Source organism: Vidua chalybeata, chromosome 3, assembly GCF_026979565.1.
Source record: "Vidua chalybeata isolate OUT-0048 chromosome 3, bVidCha1 merged haplotype, whole genome shotgun sequence".
Lineage (NCBI taxonomy): Eukaryota > Metazoa > Chordata > Aves > Passeriformes > Viduidae > Vidua > Vidua chalybeata.
This window is the reverse complement of record NC_071532.1, coordinates 44246603-44265237: the sequence shown is the minus strand read 5'-3', so window position 1 is coordinate 44265237 and position 18635 is coordinate 44246603. Positions and strand designations below refer to the sequence as shown.

General features: G+C 40.6%; 1 protein-coding gene across 1 annotated transcript; it reads left to right on the top strand.

Moving 5' to 3' along the window:
- Nucleotides 1-2004: 2004 nt before the first annotated feature.
- Nucleotides 2005-17043, top strand: GNG4 (G protein subunit gamma 4). Its single transcript, XM_053937141.1, has 3 exons — nt 2005-2269; nt 8550-8655; nt 16261-17043. Exons 2-3 carry the CDS (start codon nt 8560-8562, stop codon nt 16387-16389), a joined length of 225 nt encoding a protein of 74 aa, XP_053793116.1. The 5' UTR covers nt 2005-2269; nt 8550-8559; the 3' UTR covers nt 16390-17043.
- Nucleotides 17044-18635: the final 1592 nt, after the last annotated feature.

The following is an 18635-nucleotide window of genomic DNA, read 5'->3' as shown; positions in this document are numbered from 1 at the left end:
TCTAATGCAATTGAGTGAAGCCCATATAATACTCATTAGGGCCAAGTTCATGTAAATTCAAGGAATAGAAATTTGTGCTAGCTGCGTGGGTGTTGCTTTCAGAACCTGTAAGGGAGACTCCTGGTTGTGGTGGAAGGTTGAGTTTACAGATTTAAAAGAAGGCAATTTAAAAGAAATATCTGTGTAATATATGATGAAAACATGTTTTTAAAACAGCCATTTTCCACGTTTATATTTTAGCTTAAGTCAAAATTGTTAGAATCCAGTGGTAAAAATATTCTGATGACAATGGCCTCATGATTAGAGCTATCTATGTGCTCTTTGTCTAATAGCATGTAAATCCTTTGTGTACGAAATGGGGCCTTTTGTAGACTGATGATGTGGTTGAACATGAATGAAAGAGCAGCAGCATAAGCCAGTGAAGTCTCCACCAGTTTCTGGAACTCTTAGTTATGGGAAGCTTATGAACTTAGCTAATTATATTTAGTGATGTTTACCTTCTTCCTGTTGCATCTCCTTCTGCCAAGCCACTACCCCAAAAGCCATTGACTCCATCTCAGAAGAGGTTGCCCTTGCTCCAAAGAACCTTTAGAAATAGGACTCTTCCTTGTTCTCCTCCCTATAGAAAACAAATGTTACTTGGAAATTCTGCTCCATTATGATGGAATGAGAAAATGTGCTGAAGGCAGGTAGGAAAAAACATACACCCCTCCAGAGGGAGCAGCTATCTTACTGGGGAAAAAATTTAATGACACTTGGGTGATCCTCTCAGTGGGTTATCACAGCTTTAATTTCCAGTTAAAGATGCTAATTGGCACTTTTGAATGCTGCTGAGCCATACAGCTTTTATAGGGAGAACCATATAAAAATTGATCTATGAAGCTGAATTGTTTTGTCCTGACATGCTAGCCCTGACAAGGTGAACCTAAGCAGCCCCTTTCCCACAGCAGTTCTATTCCTCATGGCAGGCTTTTTACATCATCCTTCTGTTGTCTGGTGTGAGGGCAGGACAGGCACTGTGGGCTCTCACCCCAAACCCCAGTGCCATTTGGGCTTTGCTGTTTGAGGTACAGCACTACAGGCTGCGGGCAGAGTGGCTGGGAAGTGGCCCAGTGGAAAAGTACCTGGAGGTGCTGGTCGGCACCCAGCTGAACATGAGCCAGCTGTGCCCAGGTGGCCAATGACATCCTGGCCTGGATCAGCAACAGTGTGGCCAGAAATGCCAGGGCAGTGACTGTACTGTGCACAGCACCTTGAGTATTCTGTGTTTAGTTTTGGGCCCCTCAGTTCAGGAAGGATGCTGAGGTGCTGGAGCATGTCCAGAGAAGGGAAATTAACTTGGGAAGGAAACTCAGGTCCTGTGAGGAGTGGCTGCAGGAGCTGGGGGTGTTTAGCCTGGAGAAAAAGAAACTCGGGAGACCTTAGCTGGAAAGGAAAGGAGGCCGTAGCCAGGTGGGGGCCGGTCTCTTCTTCCAGGTCACAAGTGACAGGATGAGAGGGAATGGCCTCAAGCCGTGCCAGGGGAGGTTCAGTTTCGACAGCAGGAGGAATTTCTTCACTTAAATGGTGATTAAACTTTGTAATAGATTGCTCAGGGACGTGCTGGAGTCACTGTTCCCGGATGTGTTTAAAGGAAGAGTGGACATGGCACTTACCACCATGGTCTAGTTGAGAGAGTGGTGTTCGATCAAAGGTTGGACTCGATGATCTCAGAGGTCTTTTCCAATCTAATTGATTTTGTTTCTGTGCTCTGTGATTCCGTTCGAGAATACGTGGATGATCGCTTGATCCCTAGCCCCTGCTGGAGCCGGGGCAGGAGGCAGCTGCAGCAGGAATCAGGACGGACAGAGGCAGGCGGAGCGTGAGGGCGGCGGCACCGGGGGCCGCGGCCGCCCCGCCCCGCCCCGCCACGCCATGAGCCACCGACGGGTTGTCCGCAGCCTCCGCGCCCGCACGCTGAGGGAGGGACGGAGGGAGGGAGTGCCCGGGAGCCCGGGCGGGAGAAGGTGCCGGGAGGGGCGACCAGCGCAGGGCGGGTCGGGGTTTCCGCGTGGGGCTTTCGCCGGCGCGGCGGTCGGCGCTGGTGTTCTGGGAAACCCTTGGCCGCTCCGCCCGGCATCCCGGTGGTCCCGTGGGCTGCTGCGGATAGGCATCGGCCGGCGGCAGCCGCGCGAGCCGGAGTTTCCCGGTTATCCGCAGGAGTCTGCGTCGGGCTTTGGTCGGCACCGGCGGGGAGCATCCTTCTCCGGAGAACCCGCCCCGAGCCCAGGTATCCCGCGGGCGGCGGGGAGGGGGTCTCTTCCCGGCGTGCTCCTTCCTCCTCCGTCAGCTGCCTGGGGTGAAGGCTCAAGGAAGTGGCCGCTTTTCCTGCTGGCTGGCTCGTGCTGGCGGAGGAAGAGCTCCCGCTGCCCGGCTGCTGCTGGCGGTAGTCATTGATGTGTGGTGCTGGGAGCTGCTGCACAGTAGAGCCATTAGGGCAGTGCAGTGAGACAGAAAACTCGGAATAACAACTTAAAAAACGCTTCTGCCCTGCAGGTGATGCAGTGCCGAGCTTCCCGGAGAAGCTCTTCCTACATTGTAGGTTACAATTTTGTTCAAGTACGTTTTAAGCGGCGTTTAAGAGGAATAATCAAAAATTCCTGTGTATTTCTTTGAAGGCTCACAGTTGTCTTTCAAAATTAGCTAAAGAGGTAAAACAGTAGCCAGGACAAATCTTTCTGCCTCAGACTTCCAAATCTCTGATGGTGTGCTGGGCTATACGTTCACATAACCCGTATGCTGATGATAAATAATATTGCACAAAAAGATTGTCCTTGGGAAATATCACATTAGTTCAGCCATTGTTTCCTTTGATTTTTTTTAATGTTGAGAAGCAAGATGATATTTTTGAGTAAAAATTTGGGTATGATGGCAAGAATCTTTGGAACTTGACAATTGGGCTGGATATGGTATGTTAGATGAGAACTGAGCTGTTGGAGTTTCGCTGATTTGCAGTTACATGAGGAGAAGTTATTTTCAAAGTCACCACGTTTATGGTATGAAAATTGCATTCTTTCCTTGTCGTGAACAATAGTTCTTGACTTTAATCTAATCATTTCTGCTTGTACTACTAAGCTTATCCTTAGGAGATGGAGTGAAAAGCTCCAGTAGTAATTTTCTTGTATTTCTTTGTGCAGCCCTGTGATAGAGAAAGAAAAGGATTCCTTACCCTCCTTCTCTCCTTACAGAGCTACATCAGTTGCTGTAAATCTTAGAGTAAGAACTGAGATAGCAGGGGAAGTTGGGTTTTTTCCTATTTCTTTTTTTTTTTTTTCTTTTAATTTCATTGGTATACCAGTTTGGCATCGAACAGCTGTGAGGCTGTAAATTTTGCTGTTTCTGTTCCTGCAAGTGGATAATGAAATGTGGTGCAATTTAGGATGTGATTTGCAGGTCATTATCCAGGGATGATTCCTGCTAATGTCACTGGGACTTAGTTGAATGATTGATTGGGTTAACTTTCCTATTGGGCTGTGTGGTCCAAAAAGTACAGCGCTTGTGTGGAAGGTGTTATTCGGAGCTGTCAACCCCAGGTTTTCTAAGCTAGTAATTTCAGGTCCATCACTTTAGATTAAGGCAGCAATTTGGTTTAGGCCTTTTTTAGATTGAATTCCAGAGGTCACTTTTATGGTATGGCATTGTAAGCTTGTACTTGGAGCTAGAGGGGGGGAAATCACAGCTTTTCATCCCTGTTTCTTGTAGAAATCCATCCTAAAGAGCTTGAAAATTCAATTTTGCTTCTATGTTACTCAAGTTTTTAGAATTTTTCTGTATTTTACTAACAAGTATTTATAATGTTTAGTAAACAAAGGTTGCACTCCTTACCCCAATGCAGCATCAAGCTATACCTGCAAATATTTATGCAGCTTTCTGCATTATAATAAGATAAATTTGCCTTTGAAATGCTGTTGGGTACAATCATTCATTGTGAAAACAAAAAAGGAAAAGCTGCTCTTTGCAAGCATTTTTAGGAGCCTGGGAAATTAAGAACTTTGGCACATGTGAGTTACGTGCACCCAGAAAAAGGACGAGGTAAAGTAAACAAAACAAAATGCCAGAAAATACAGCTGGCTGGGAGGCTGTTGCTGTGCAGCTTTCAGGAGTGATGCTTTAGTAAACGGCTGTCTGGTGTGGGGTGCCAGTCAGCAGAAACTGTTTGGCTAAAAAAGGCTGTGTAGCTGCTGTCACTGTTCTTCCTTAGCCCAGCCGGTGTTCCCCTGAAAGAAAAGAATCAATAGAGACCAGGTTACTGAACTCAGTGTGCTGCACAAAAATATGCTGGATAAATGAGCTCCATATAATCCGGGTCTGCTGGCTGCAGCAGTAACATGTAGGCTGCATGTAGGCTGCTCGTTAGCACAGTTACTGTAACTACAGTGATTATCGGGGCCTGTGTGTGCCTGTATTGATCCAAGGTAAAAACAGCCAGGAATGAGCAGTAGCAAACCCAGCTGAGAATTTCTGGTTCCAGGGGTCTTAGGTAATTCAAATGATGGGGAGAAGTTACTCCTTTTAAACATCAAAAGCAATGTGGTCACAAGGTCAAGGGAGGTGATTCTGCCCCTCTACTCAGTACTGCATCCAGCTCTGGGGTCCCCTGCACGGCAAGGACATGGATCTGTTGGAGTGGGTCCAGGAGAGGGACACCAGGATATCAGGGGGCTGGAGCACCTCTCCAGTGAGGAATATCTGAAAGAATTGGAATTGTTCATCCTAGGGAAGCAAAGGCTCCGGAGAGACCTTACTGCATCCTTTCAGTAATAAAAAGAGGCTTAAAAGAAAAACTGGGACAGAATTTTAGCAGGGCCAGTTGTGAAAGGATGCAGGCTAATAGTTGTAAACTAAAAGAGGGTTGATTCAGACCAGATATAAGGGAAAAACTTTACCATGAGTGTGGCGAAACACTATAACGGGTTATCCAGAGAAATGGTGGATTCCCCATTCCTGGAAACATTCCAGGTCAGCTTGGATAGGGCCCTGAGCAACTTTTATAGTAGATGATGTTCCTGCTCATTGCAGGAACATTGCATTGCCTTGAACCAGGTGATCTTTAAAGGCGCCTTCCAACGTAAACCATTCTATGATCCTGTAGACTGGTCACCCAGGTACAATATAAAGATAAATGTGCCTTCCTGTGGGATTACAGGCCTAGAGAATATTTGGGCAGTTTAAGAGGAGTCATCTTAAGAGAAAGGATCAGATCCATTTGTCAGGCGCAGCCTCAGATGAAACACACCCTGCGAGAGGGTGTTTGAAGGAGGGGCTTCCCCATTCCAGGGGATGAGTGTGTAATAGATTCTCTTGTAATTAAAATTACTGTTCTCTTCAAAGCTTTATTCCTAATAACAATTTTATTTCATTAAAGAATATTAAGCTTAAGGTTATTATCATAGGTTCTAAGGGGAACAGAATCAAGTGTCATACAAAATCTTGTCTGCAAAAGGGATCTTTATCACAGCCTGGTTTGAAAGTGGTTACAATTCTCATTGTCAACATCACACCATATGTAATAGGGCCTTAAATGATGCACAGTGCTTGCAGAGAGAGAAGGTAGAGGTATATGTAGCTTGGTATGTGAGGAGAAGTCAGTCTCACAAAGTTATGGAACCATACCTGTCTGTAAAAAATTAAATACTTAAATGGATGCTAAACACTTCCAGAAATATAGTAGTTAAATATTTAAAAGTATGTAAAGGCCAAGGTTGGAGCAGGATTTGGAACAGAACAAATGTTTGTGCTTCAGAGTATAAACAAACCTCTTTGGGATAAGTGGAAATTTTCTCCCGTGTCTGAAATGCCTAGTGCCAGACTTTTTTTTTTTTTTTCTTAAGTTCATTTTTTTTTTTTATGAAGCCTCATATTCTGGTTGATTTTTTGATACTGTGAAATGCTTTACTAGCCAATATATATATTTTCTTTTTTTAAATTTTCATATTTGGTGTTTCAGAATATAGGTGAGGATATATTATCTTGGTGGCATTGCTTTAGGAACATGGTTTGAATTTTTAGAAGCATTTTTGTGCTTAATAGCCTTTTCAAAATTCTACTATGGACTTAACTCAATCCTTATTCTGTAAATGCTTAAACAGTGGCTGGAAGTACTATGAACACTGTTCTTGCCAACTTTGTTGCAGCTAGTGACAGTTCAAATTGTCTAACTCTAATGTTTATAGCTTTTACACTATGAGTGAGTGAATTGCCAAAAAAGTGTGGGAGATGTGGAATTCTCTGGGCTGTTCAAAGAGTTGCAGTTGTTTAATTCAGTTTAATTTAAATGTATGTGTCAAATGTAGAAAGACCTCTGACTTGATTTAGCTTTGACATTTTTGGATTTGTGATCATTATTAGTAAGGTAGAAGGGGAGATGATAAAATTTAAATTATTCACTCTATTCTAATTTTTATAGAGAGGTTGATACTTAACAGTGAGGAAGTTGAGTTGAACAAAAAGTCCAGAGATGAGCTGTAATTGAGAGCCTTCTCCTTTTGTGAATGTCTTGTATCCTTTCTGCTGTTTGACTTTCCACTGCAACTCAAAACGCATCTCAAAATGGATTGGAGGCTGTGGCTTGGTTGTGGATTTTTGTACAGTACATGGCATTTTATGCAAAGCCATTTCCTCTACATGTATTCAGTCCTGTGCCTTGTAAGGAATACGAGTTAAAAAAATTGTAAACAAAGATGAAGACAAAAAACCTGCTGTGTTCTGACACAATTTTATTTCATCAGAGCACGCAAGGGGGAAGCTTGTGTTCCATTCAAATGACACACGTATATGAAGAAAATCTGTTCTTTGACTTGGTGTATGTTAAAGCTCTTGTTTTGTTTAGCAAAATTAACGTATTCTAAAGTAGCATTTCCCTGCCTTGACTTATACTAGACCTGAAAGGAAAAGATTCTATTGTTTCTTCAAATTAGTGTTGAGCATAGCTCACCATGGTATTTGTATTACACCACCCTGTTTTACAGCACAGGTTACTGATTTTTAGGAACAGTTTGTTTCATACCAGGCTGAGAGAAGAAACAACTGTCTTTGCCTTGTCTCTGAGCATTTGTGTTTTGCAAAATCAAAGTAGTTTAAAAATTATTCCTCCATTCTTTCTGTACTATGGATTGTGTACTTCTCTTGAGTCTAACAGGGGCATTGTACATACAGGTTTGTTTACAAGAGCATTTCCAGTGTCCTACTTTATTTCCTGTTTGTATCTTACACCCCAGTGACTGGATCAGGTAAGCTATCAAGGTTCAAGAAGGGAAATTTGTGTGGTTCTAGGTGTTTGCTTCTTATCCAGAAATAAGCTGGAAGTATTCATTTTGAAGGGCCTGAGCCTAAAACTGCTTTGGCAGCAGAGCAAAATGCCTCCTTGTGTGTGGTTTTTTTTTTTTCCTGTGTCCCATCTGCCCCTGTGTTCTTTGCATTTTGCTGAACTTTGTCTTGATTTCTGAGGCTTGGTGCCAGATCAATCTGGCTGCAGGTAGCCCTTGTGGTAAGGACCACAGGGGAATGTTGCCTGATTGAAACCTCAGCATCAGTGTTACTAGGTAGTACAGCTAGTCTGGGACCTGTTTAGGTCATCTGTAATCCATCATCTTTCCATGAGGCCTTAGTACAACCTCCAGTGACTTCAAAACAGTGACTGTTTCTTGTGCTGGGCCAGCGCTGCATAGAGTTGTCAGCACAAGGGAGTCTAATATGCAGACCACCTCTGGCATAAATATTTTAAGTTAGTCAAGGTCTGAGTGTGGAGGTCTGAGTGTGGAGGTCTCGACTAATTTGGTAACAGTGCTGAGGACTGCTGGCTATTTACCTGATTTAATCCCTCAGGGAGGAGCAATGCAACAGAACCAAACACTGTCATACCTCACCTAGATGTCCCTTCCCAAGAGCTGCAGGTCTCTTAAAAAATAAAGTATTCCTATCCTGTATAGCATACTGTACTGGGTTTAGTCGTCTTTAGACTTTGCTGGGGTGTCTAAGCAAAAAGTTGCATTATTTCATCTCAATCTGTTACCTCATTTCTAAACCTCTTTTATCGATAGTCAGAATTCTGACTAATTCTCTATCTTAAATTTCTCTCTGATGCTTGGTGAGAGTGGTGTGGCATTAATTTCCACTGCACTGAGCTTATTTTGATGTTTTTAGGTGTAAGTGGGGCGTGGAGCCAAACTGTGCAATGCCTGCAAAGTCATTGTGAACAGCTGTTCTGCGTTGGCAATGTGAACCAGGGCAACCATTTTCACACTGAAGTCATGGTCATGTGCTCTGCATTTGTATGTCATTTGCAGGATTCAGGCGTAATGCTGATGATTGAGGATGCAAATATGTAATGCAATAAAGTGCCATGGAGCAAGAGAACAGAAATAAATGGTGTCTGCTTTGTATTCATGACCAACAGCCTGGCAGTGTGGATGTGGTGGGCAAGGGCTGGTTAGAGTTCAGATAGCTGTCCTCTCAGTGATTGCTGCATTTGCTACCTGTTCTTTAAATGGTCTCAACTTCATCTCTTCCAGGAAAAACAAAATGAAGGAACTAGTCTCAAACAGTACAACCAGTATTTCTCAAGCCAGGAAAGCTGTGGAGCAATTAAAAATGGAAGCATACATGGATAGAATAAAGGTAAACTTAGACTTATTGTTGACATTTTGAATTCACTGACTAGTTTGTGGAACAGTCATAATGCATTAATAATGCAGAAATCAAGAATCTGTGTTGAGCAATAAAACAATATTCAGTACTGTGAGTTACATACCGACTGGTGGGTTCTAGTGAAGCAATTTCCAAAGTCTGACTTCAAGTCTGCTTGTGTGTGAGTGTCCGTTACATTTGTCAAAAGTGGTATTTTGTGAAATGCTTGAAGTCAGCTGGCAGGTGCACAGGTGCTCTTCTTTGTCACCTGTAGCTGAATTTAAGTGCAGCTCTGGTTTCTTGGTTTTTCTCCTTTAAGAATTTGAATAAGTCTTTAAGATCTTGCAAAAAATTTTAATAATGATGAGACAAGCTGAATTGCCGTGCTTTGTTTTGTTTTAGTGCAGACGTCATTGCACAAAAAACATGTATGATTGCAGTGTGCAGTTATGATTCTTCACACTAGATAACATGTTGTATGTGAAGATTTGGTTTCATCATGCCTCTTGTGGATTAAATACTATCATTAAAGGCACTATTAAACAGAGGTTTTCAGTTTTTTTAACCAAAAAATCTTGTAGATTATTCTTGCATGTCATTCTGCTTTCCACTAGGCTAAAATTTTGTGAAATATCAAGTACCTAGAAGCTAAAAATGCCATAGAACTTTTAAAGAAAGCAATGCTCATTTATTTTGTTCTCTTCCCCTGAAAATAGGTAATCATTATTTTGATAAAATATCCAGCCTCTACAAGGAAGTTTTTAGTCTTTTAGTCTTTACATCTTAAAAAAGTAATGCATTAAAATGACACAGTTCTCTACAAACAACTGTAACTGAGTTGTTACAAACTGTAACTGAGATTATTAAGTCAGTAGGACAATTTAGAAATGTTGTACATTAAAATCTTCATGTAGTCTTAACTCAGGCTGTTTGTCCATCCATCCTGTGTGCTGAAAGTCTGCATGTAGTCAGCGTGGGGACAGTAGTATATATTTATGATTTTTAAAATAGTTTCAGATCACAAACTCACCAGCTGAAAAAGTAATATTTATAATTCAGAAATATTAGTGCAATTCACATGAGTGGTCAGTCTTGCTCATATGAAAAAGAAATTTCAGTCACTCTGTTTTGTGGCAGTTTTTAACAATATCTTGTAAGACCATCGAATTTGCAAAAGTAGTTCCTCTATTTCATAGCATGTCACAAATTCATCACATAAGCTGTTCACAGGGACAGGGTGTTTACTTCCTGCAGTAAAAGAAGGTCTGTCTTGGTTAGTCCCAGCTCAGGTCATATTGCAGCTGCATGAACAGAACTGACAAGGGAGGGTGTGGGTGGCAGAGGAAAGGGTTGGAAAAATACGGCCCATTTAATTGGCATTTGAAGTTGTTGATACTTAGTAGACTGCCTTAATCTTGCTTCTATATATGCAGTGGTAACTGTCATGTCCCACACCATTACATCAGTTTTGCAAATAGCCTCATTAGTTAGGTATATAACATTTTTAATTACATATGCAAGAAAGACATAGCTGCAAGAAAGATTTTTTTAAAGTCAATTTAATTAAAATGAACACAGTTATCAGCAAATGTGGCAGATCTAAAAAACAGGTAGCTTGAAAGTGAAATTATTTCACTTTTTGAAGCTGCCTGGGACCAAACACACACCAAAGAAAATCTGGCATGTTTCAGAATTATGAGGGTTCCTATGCTAACATAAAATAAATATAAATTTTCAAAATGCCTTAATTTCTAGAATTTCTTTGAACAAACATATGAGGGATTGTGAGAAGTGGTTGATGTGCTTTTTATTCCTTCAAAATTCTGAATCAGTTAAATGTGTGTTTCAGCACAGTAAAATTTTACCAAGAGACTTTCCAGTGGTTTCAATAGGAGATTTTAAGTTCTCAGGTCATTACTGTAAAGGTAGGTAAATTAACTTACTTCCTTTTTTTCTGGTGTTTTGCATCTGATTAAACAAGTTAGACATTTAACAAAAGATCAGGGCTTTTCAAATAATTTAATTAAATCCTCTTTTGCAAATAGCTATAGCCAAGTTGTTATTGCCAGAATAGGCAAGAACACATTGCTAACATGGAAGAGGTGTCTGTGTTATTGACTGGGAAAATCAGAAGTTCCAGTTTATTTTTCTACTACAGAGACACTTTGTTTCCAATGCATAGTAGCTGCTGTAACCAGCAAGAGTTGGGTCCACTCAATTCAAATGTAGTTAAAAGTATGTTGATAGTTTCTGACTCCCCACTGTGTTCTGGATTTTTCAACTCATTTAAGAAGTCCTATTAAGTCCTCTAGCCAATCAGAGCACCAAACCAGTGCTGTGTTCTGAAGTACCACAAAGACAACTTGCTGCTGAGGTGTGAAAGAAGCAGGACAATTCGAAAGAGGAGGATGGAGTTACTGGTGTGTTGATCAGTAGTTGGAAGGAGGATTACTGTGGGTTTTTTTGTAAGCCATAGGAATGCCAGAAGGATCATAACTGAACCTGACTTACCTGGCAAAGGAACAGCTAGAGTTATAACGGAAAAGTAAGTAGGAAACTGGAAACGCAGATTCCAAGCTAGGAAATACCCAAGTAAATCAGGTGAACAGTGGCCTCGTGACTTGTAGAATAATGTGTCTTCTAAAGATGTTAGCAGTAAAATTGAGAAAGCAAAATTAGTACTGGTGTTTATCAGAGCTGTCCTCAGAATAAAGCACTGCCCAATTTTCTCTTTGCAAGCAGAAAAGCAAGAGTACTCTGACATTTAAGACCCTTAGCATATCAGTTATCATTCCATTTTCTTTTTCCTAAGGAAGATAGGAAGTATTCCTAACTGGTTCTCAATAGTGTTGGGAGATGAACAGTGAGAATGCCAATAAATGTGTGTGAATCTCTTTATTTTAGATGTAAAGGATAAGCAGAGTGGGTGTTGTAGCAAGGATGGTAATGAGTCACAATCCATGACAAGGCAGAAGACATTCTAATTGCAGCATTTTGCCCTGTCACTGAACCTTATAATTATTAGCGCAGCTAACAGGATGTTCTAACTCTGGCAGTTTTTATCACCTCTGCTATTGTCGTGGTTTGACATGGAAGTGAATTTTTTTTCAGGAAGTTGGGTCAAACCAATCAGTGGTCAAGTTTGGATATTGGTACCTGGAGTGACCACTGAAAGTATGGACACGCCTCTGAGAACACAGGGGGTTAAAAGCAAGAACTCCCAGGAGAACTGTCTCTTTTGTTCTGGTCATCAGAGAGTGCAGACTCTCCCCTGCCCAGCCATGGGCTGGGTGGGGGAGGGGAAGCCATGCGGCCTTGTCCAGGTAGGCCGAGGGGCTGAAGGTCTGGAACCGAGCCAGCTCCTGGGGATGGAAGGGTGGAGAGAAGCGGAGATGCCTTTGTTCCCCCCCCCCACAGAGGGAAAGTGACAGAGAGCCTGACGGCACCTGGAGATTTGCGGGCAGAGGAGAAGGAGAAAGGGGAGGGATGATGCCCAGCGTGGGAGACGGGAATGCTGGGCAGAGATTTCAGCCATCCAGGGAGTCTGAACTTCTAACCTTTCCGGGAAATGAGGGCTTTGTAAAATATTACTCCTCCTCGATTTGTAGTGGAAGAGAGACAGTCCAGGACCTGAGATGTTAGAAGAAGAAATTTTTAGGTGGGAGGAGATGATGGAGTAGCTTTTGGCTGGACTTTTCTTGTTAGCCATGGACTGAACCAAATTCTCCTGCAATAGAGACTGCATTTTAGGGGGATGTAGTGGTGACCCAAGGAGACCTGCTTCAGCAACCACCAGTGAAGGAATGGCAAGAACAGAGGAAAGTTGAGGAGGGAATGGTGATGCCCTCTGTCTTCAGGAAGAAGATGATCTCTGTTCCTGGACCCTTGGCCCCAGGGGAAAATGGGGGGGACTGTAGTCCCAAGATGAGAAGCTGAACTGTTGTATCTTTGGGTTCGTGGCAAAGCATCCTTAAAGGAGCCCTATGAGCAGTCTGTCCATGCACGGTGGTGAGAGCACTGTGACATGGAAAGGAGAGTGTCACACTGGCAGATTTTCTCTGGGTGGTTGCCATGTGTGACATGGAAACACAGGAGGTGGCAACTGTGTTTCCTGGAGGGTCTATGGCGCAAGAGAGACTTCTCTCTCCCTTGCTAGACTGAGTATTGATTATCTGAAGGATGGTAATTTGATCAGGAATCCCGAGTGACGTTTCATGGTGGTTGTTTTGGAAATTGGGAGGAGGAGGGGTGTTTTAGAGGGTCTTCATCCTGGATTTAGTCCATGTGTCTTGTGTAGTAGTAGTTTAATAAAGTTTTTTTCCTTTGTTATTAAGCTTGGGCCTGCTCTGCTCTGTTCCTGATACCATCTCACAGCATTTATTTGGGAAGGTGTATTTTCATGGGGGCGCTGGCATTGTGCCAGAGTCAAACCATGACAGCTATTCTGAAATACAATGATAAAATTTCACAGTCCTCCTGAGACTAATTCTCTAAAGCATCAGGATTGAGTGATTTGTAGGAATTTTTTTCCCTTTTGTTAATTTGATAACCAGATGTATTTCCTGCAAGAGTAAAAGTAATTCTACAAAATGTGAGATCAGTGTGATACCTATATACTCCATCTTTTAATCCATACACCTTAAAAGATTTTTTAAAAAATGAGATGTTAACTTTCTGATAGAATTCATCAGTCAAACTGGAGACTGATTTTTTTCTTTAGCCACTTCTGCAATATGTGTAAATTACTTGGAATTTGCAGACCAAGCCATAGTGTGTAGGAAAGCTGACATGATAAATGTGTTCGTTTCATTTGAATATTCAAATCACATGCATTTATTTTAATTCTTAGGAAAAGCTATTTTGAAGCTGTAGAGCAACCTTCAGCTACAAATAACCCTGAAGGCGAGTAAAAGCTACAATAGATTTGGCTCCACTTAACTCCTTCCATGGCACAATGGGACGATCAGCACATCAATGTGCCTGCAGCCCTGGTTGTGGGGCTCCTCTAGGTGCTGCCTGTGCGAAAGCAGCCATCCCTGCTGGAGTCTTGGTGCCATGTACTCAGTGCACAGGCCTTCCACTACTGCTCTTCCCAATAATGACACTGAGCAGGAAACGTGCTGGAGGCAATATTGTATTTTGCTGGTTTTTGGGCCACAGGTCTGACTTTGGCAATGCTGCTCACAGCTGCAGGAACTCGTGTTTTCATTTCTCCTGGATTGTGATCAGCTCATTTAACTCCCTGTTGTGAATGGTCATTATTCCACTGTGCAGGCCTAAGTTACTCTACTTTTAGTGAAGAAATGGTTATAATTCACTTTTTTTTAATGACTGTTGTAATCCCAGTGGGAGGATTTTTCCTCTCAAAACCTTTTATTTGTTTAAAGGATGAAAATATATGGCCTAGTGCAGGTTTAGTTTGTGACAATTATCATGTTCCTCAGTGTCTTGTTGCAGGTTGGTTTTTAAATAAATTGTACTATGGTTGGTTTAAAAGAAAATTAAAATGTGACTTAAACAGCATGACATGGAAGGAAGGGTTTCTCTTCACAGAAAGGGGTGATGAGGCATTGGAGTGGAGTGCCCAGGGACGTGGTGGAGTTGCCATCCTTGGAGTTAAGAAAAGACTGGATGTGGCACCAAGTGCCATGGTCCAATTGACAAGGTGGTGTTAGGTCAAAGGCTGGACTTGATAATTTCAAAGGTCTTTTCCAACCCAGGTAATTCTGTGAATGTGTTACTCTGCTTCACAACATTCCTACCAGCATTGCAGGACAAGTTAGATACAAAAATGTATGTTGAGCTTTTACTAATATGTAGAGAAACAGGATATTATATTATTGGGTTTCTCCCATCTAAGAATGTGGTCTGAAATTGTACTTCTCTTCCATTGAATGAAAAGCAATATACTTCAGCTGATGTTGCTTATCCATGCATGAAACTAACAAGATCATTACAGGAAAATCATTACAATCCTTTGTATTATGAAGTCTGTAACTTTCAACACATTTTTGTTTTACCTGCTTCTTTTTGAGAAGCACTGGTCCTTGTGAATCTCTTCTGATTTTTTCAGTTTTCTGTTTCACCTGTGCCCAGCAGCCTTCTGTTCATATGTAGTGTCTCTGTCACCCTTTTTTCTTGCAGGCCAATTCAAAGACAAACTAATTTTAAATAACCTTAAGACTCTTATTTCCTCCATTAGGGGGATAGTCTATATTGGGGTGCCAACCACAGGTTCTCCATGGTTTAAACATTCTACAAAGACATACAGAAATTAAAAATACAGAAAATGAAGAAATAAAATCTGTACGTTCATTCGCATTTCATGCAAATTCTGATTTGATACCCATTGACTTCATGGATCTAATCTGAAGCCTACTATGGGCTGGGTTCATGTCAAAACAAGCAGGCCGTGGGGAAGCTTAAAGCTAACACTGGTGACACACCTGCTAGAAAAATACCAGAAATGCGATTTGTTTCTTCTCTTCACTCTAGTTGTGCAAAATGCTGACCTTGGTGTTTGATGGGGGACAAGCTGTCATGGTGCTCAGAGAAAAGACTTCTTTGTAAAGACTCCAGAATTCATTTTCTCAACTATCAGAATATTGAAAACCCGATAATTCATCAAAGCAAAGAGATAGAGATAGCTGTGAATATCTTACTGACTGATCAGAACAAAAAAAATTTGTATATGCTTTCTAAATTCTTGAAAAAATAAATGAATCACTGTGGCCTACTGCCACCAATATTCTTATGGCACAAAGCTGCAAAAAATACAAGGTTTAATATTTCATTTTTCATTTAATGCAAAATAACTTGCATTGCAAATATTCAACACACTGCCACATTTTTGTATGTATTTGTATTTTTATAGACTTTTCAGTAAGCATAAACCCATGTTCTGAATTTGGAGACTTGAGAATTATTTATTTTAGAAGTATAAAAATATTAAGTTAAAAATATTAAGGTAGTGCTCAAGTTTAAATAAATGCTGTGAATAAAGGACTACTTATAGTAATTTACTAAGCAAAAGACATTAGTCTTGCTTAATTGAAAAGAGCAGTATTTAGCTTAAATACTATGACACATGTTGTTCAAGTTTTGTTCCTGATTTATTATTTCTTTTTAATCCCATGGTCATGTGCCTAAAGAACTTTTTATTTTGCAACCAGAGGAGCAAAGGGTAGAGAGAGAGTGTATGTGGAAAACCTTAAAACCAATGAATGGGAGTAAGAGCTGAAGCAGGTTTCTCTACAGAAACAGACACTTCAAGGAGAATCCTTATTGCTTCTGGATGGTTAACATATAAATGTTTCAATGACTATGTGCTCCTGATCTCCTTCTGATGGAGAGGAACAGCTCGACATCAATCAATAGGTTGATGTCACTATGTCACTATGTTAGATAAAATGTATGGAAGGATTACTAGGCCTAGGAAGAGCAGATTAAGAGATGTGTGTAATATTTAAAGGATAAAGCAATCTACTCCCTGTTTTGCGATAGCTTCCATTATAATCTGTTCTATGAACAATATTTATGCAATTCAGATTGCTTCAGAATTAAGTGTTACAGTAGTTCTCTCTTCTCTTCTAATAGGTATCCAAGGCTGCAGCAGATTTATTGGCATATTGTGATGCACACATTGGAGAAGATCCCCTTATTATTCCTGTACCTGCATCTGAAAATCCCTTTAGGGAGAAGAAACTCTTTTGTACTATACTTTGAGTCAGTTTTCAATTAAAAATGTCATCTGCTAAAACTTGGTATCAGTGTTGCATGCTTTTAGCAATTTTTCTTAAGATGTCAATACTTACCCCATAACTACAATATTTTTGGAAGGTTGTGCAATTTTGGCTAAAAAAACCCTAAAATAAAAAAAAAAAAAAAAAAAAAAAAAAAGAAAAATTCAAGGTAATGCTTATCTTTCGGAGCAATGTACAAGTTTAATTTCAGTTCTTCATAAATATTCTTTTGGTCTTAGTACCAAAGTACATACCAAGTACAGTATCAAATTATAGATATTTTTGCTAGTAATAGATTTTTCTGGGATCTAAATGAGTCATATCAATTCTTGAAGCTATTTTTAACATTCTTATTTTCTCTGGAAGGTGAATTCAATTCAATTGCCTTTACAAATTTCTATCTAAAGAGAGTAGTGTGACCTTTTCCTCAAGTAGCACTACTGAGGAAAAAATCCCAATGATTTAGTGTTTAGAATGATTGGTCTTGTACAGTAAGTGATGTCTATAAATATGTTTTCTGAAGACTGTAAGAAACTTGACTACAAAAACAATCCTAGTAAAGTGCCATTGTAGCTATGAGCAGAATGAAGATGTATAGTCACACATCAGGATTACATCAATAAAAATGTAGAAAAATGTGGTTGCTTGTATCTTATTTTGAATGATAATGATTTTAATTATTTAGAAAGTAAACTGAACTGTGAAATAAGTGTTCCTAAGGGTTTTAGTGGGGAGCGTAAAACTGCCCTGAACAGCACAGGGAGGGGGAATTACATTTTCTGAGCAGCCCTCTACATGCCTTTGCCCACAAGAGTAGGACTTTATGGGGATGGAGAGTAATGGTAAATAAATGTTGTTCTAGGATATGCAGCGAGACCACTGTGCTGTTGACAGCCACTATGTTTGTACATTTTGTGGCCACAGATTAGTTAAGTTGTCAGCAAGTAATTTCTGGAGGTTCTGGGATGTTTTTTTGTTTCAATTTAAAAGTGCAGTGAGAGGAAAAGAATGAGGTGTGAAATAAGACTGCCTTCTTCATGAAGTAAAATTAAACTCGTACAAGTCACCTGATGGAAGCAGCTGTTACTTTAGAGACTTTTTGTTGTTGTTGTTCTTTTCCTTATTAAAAAAACTGAAAGCCCTTTTTCAATCAGATGCATTAGGACAGTTGTCTCACTGCAGTAGTTGATTTGTACAGTGTATCAGCCAGCCCCATAAGGCAGGAGACAATTTTGTTGGAGAACTGCACTAGTCTGAGCTGAGACACTGCACAACCACCCATAAGAGATCAAGCTTCCTCCCTTCCTCTGTACAAACTTGTATTCCATAAACATCTTAAATACCTGCAAGGCAAAAAAACTAGCTGAGGAATTGAGGGCCTTGGGGTATTCTTAAATGCTGAATTAAGATGCTGACAAGGACTCCTTAGTGAACAAAGCCATGTGCATTTTCCCCAAAGTGCATGTACCTTCTCCAGCTTATTTTTAGCAATTTCCATTGATGTCTGTTGTACTGTTTTGTGCAGTGGAAATACAAGATGTCTGCATTGTACAGGTTTTGTTTTCTTTGCCGTTCAGCTTGGATAATGGGCCTCACCCAACTGGGTTCAGCTACTAGTCTGGGCAGAGGGACAGGGGGCTTTGGACGGTGCTTCTGCTGCTGGCAGAACTCACCTCATGTCTCACATGCACTATTATTGTAAAACCCACTAGATAACAGTATTCCTTTTAACCGATAGGCTTTTGAGATGTCTTTCATTCAAAGATTTGGTTTTTGACCTGGGCAGCTGGAGACATAAGTATCTTAGCAGGCTTGACATACCTATGCTGAAAAACATTAAAGTATTTTGAACAGGTAGGCTCATCCTTGGTTCCTATTTCAAAGTTTTCAGCTTAAGAATCCCATTCCTAACTTTTAACAAAATATTTCTTAATGTATGGTGTGTTTTTATTTAGAAGGTAGAGAAATAGGGTTTAGCTGAGTAGCTATTTTATTGACAGTGAAATTAAAAAAGGCTTTCTGAAAATATTTATTTTAAAAAAGCAACAAAATGCTTAATAAGGTTCTTTAGGGAATCCTTCCTACAGCGTACATGATTTAGTAACTGCTCTGATCACCATGGCAACATTTTCATTTGTCCTTCTGCATGTATGGTTTTAACTGGAACAGCATGGGAGGAGAATATAGGGCATACAGCTTTATTCTCAAAGGCTTTGTAACAACTTGCAT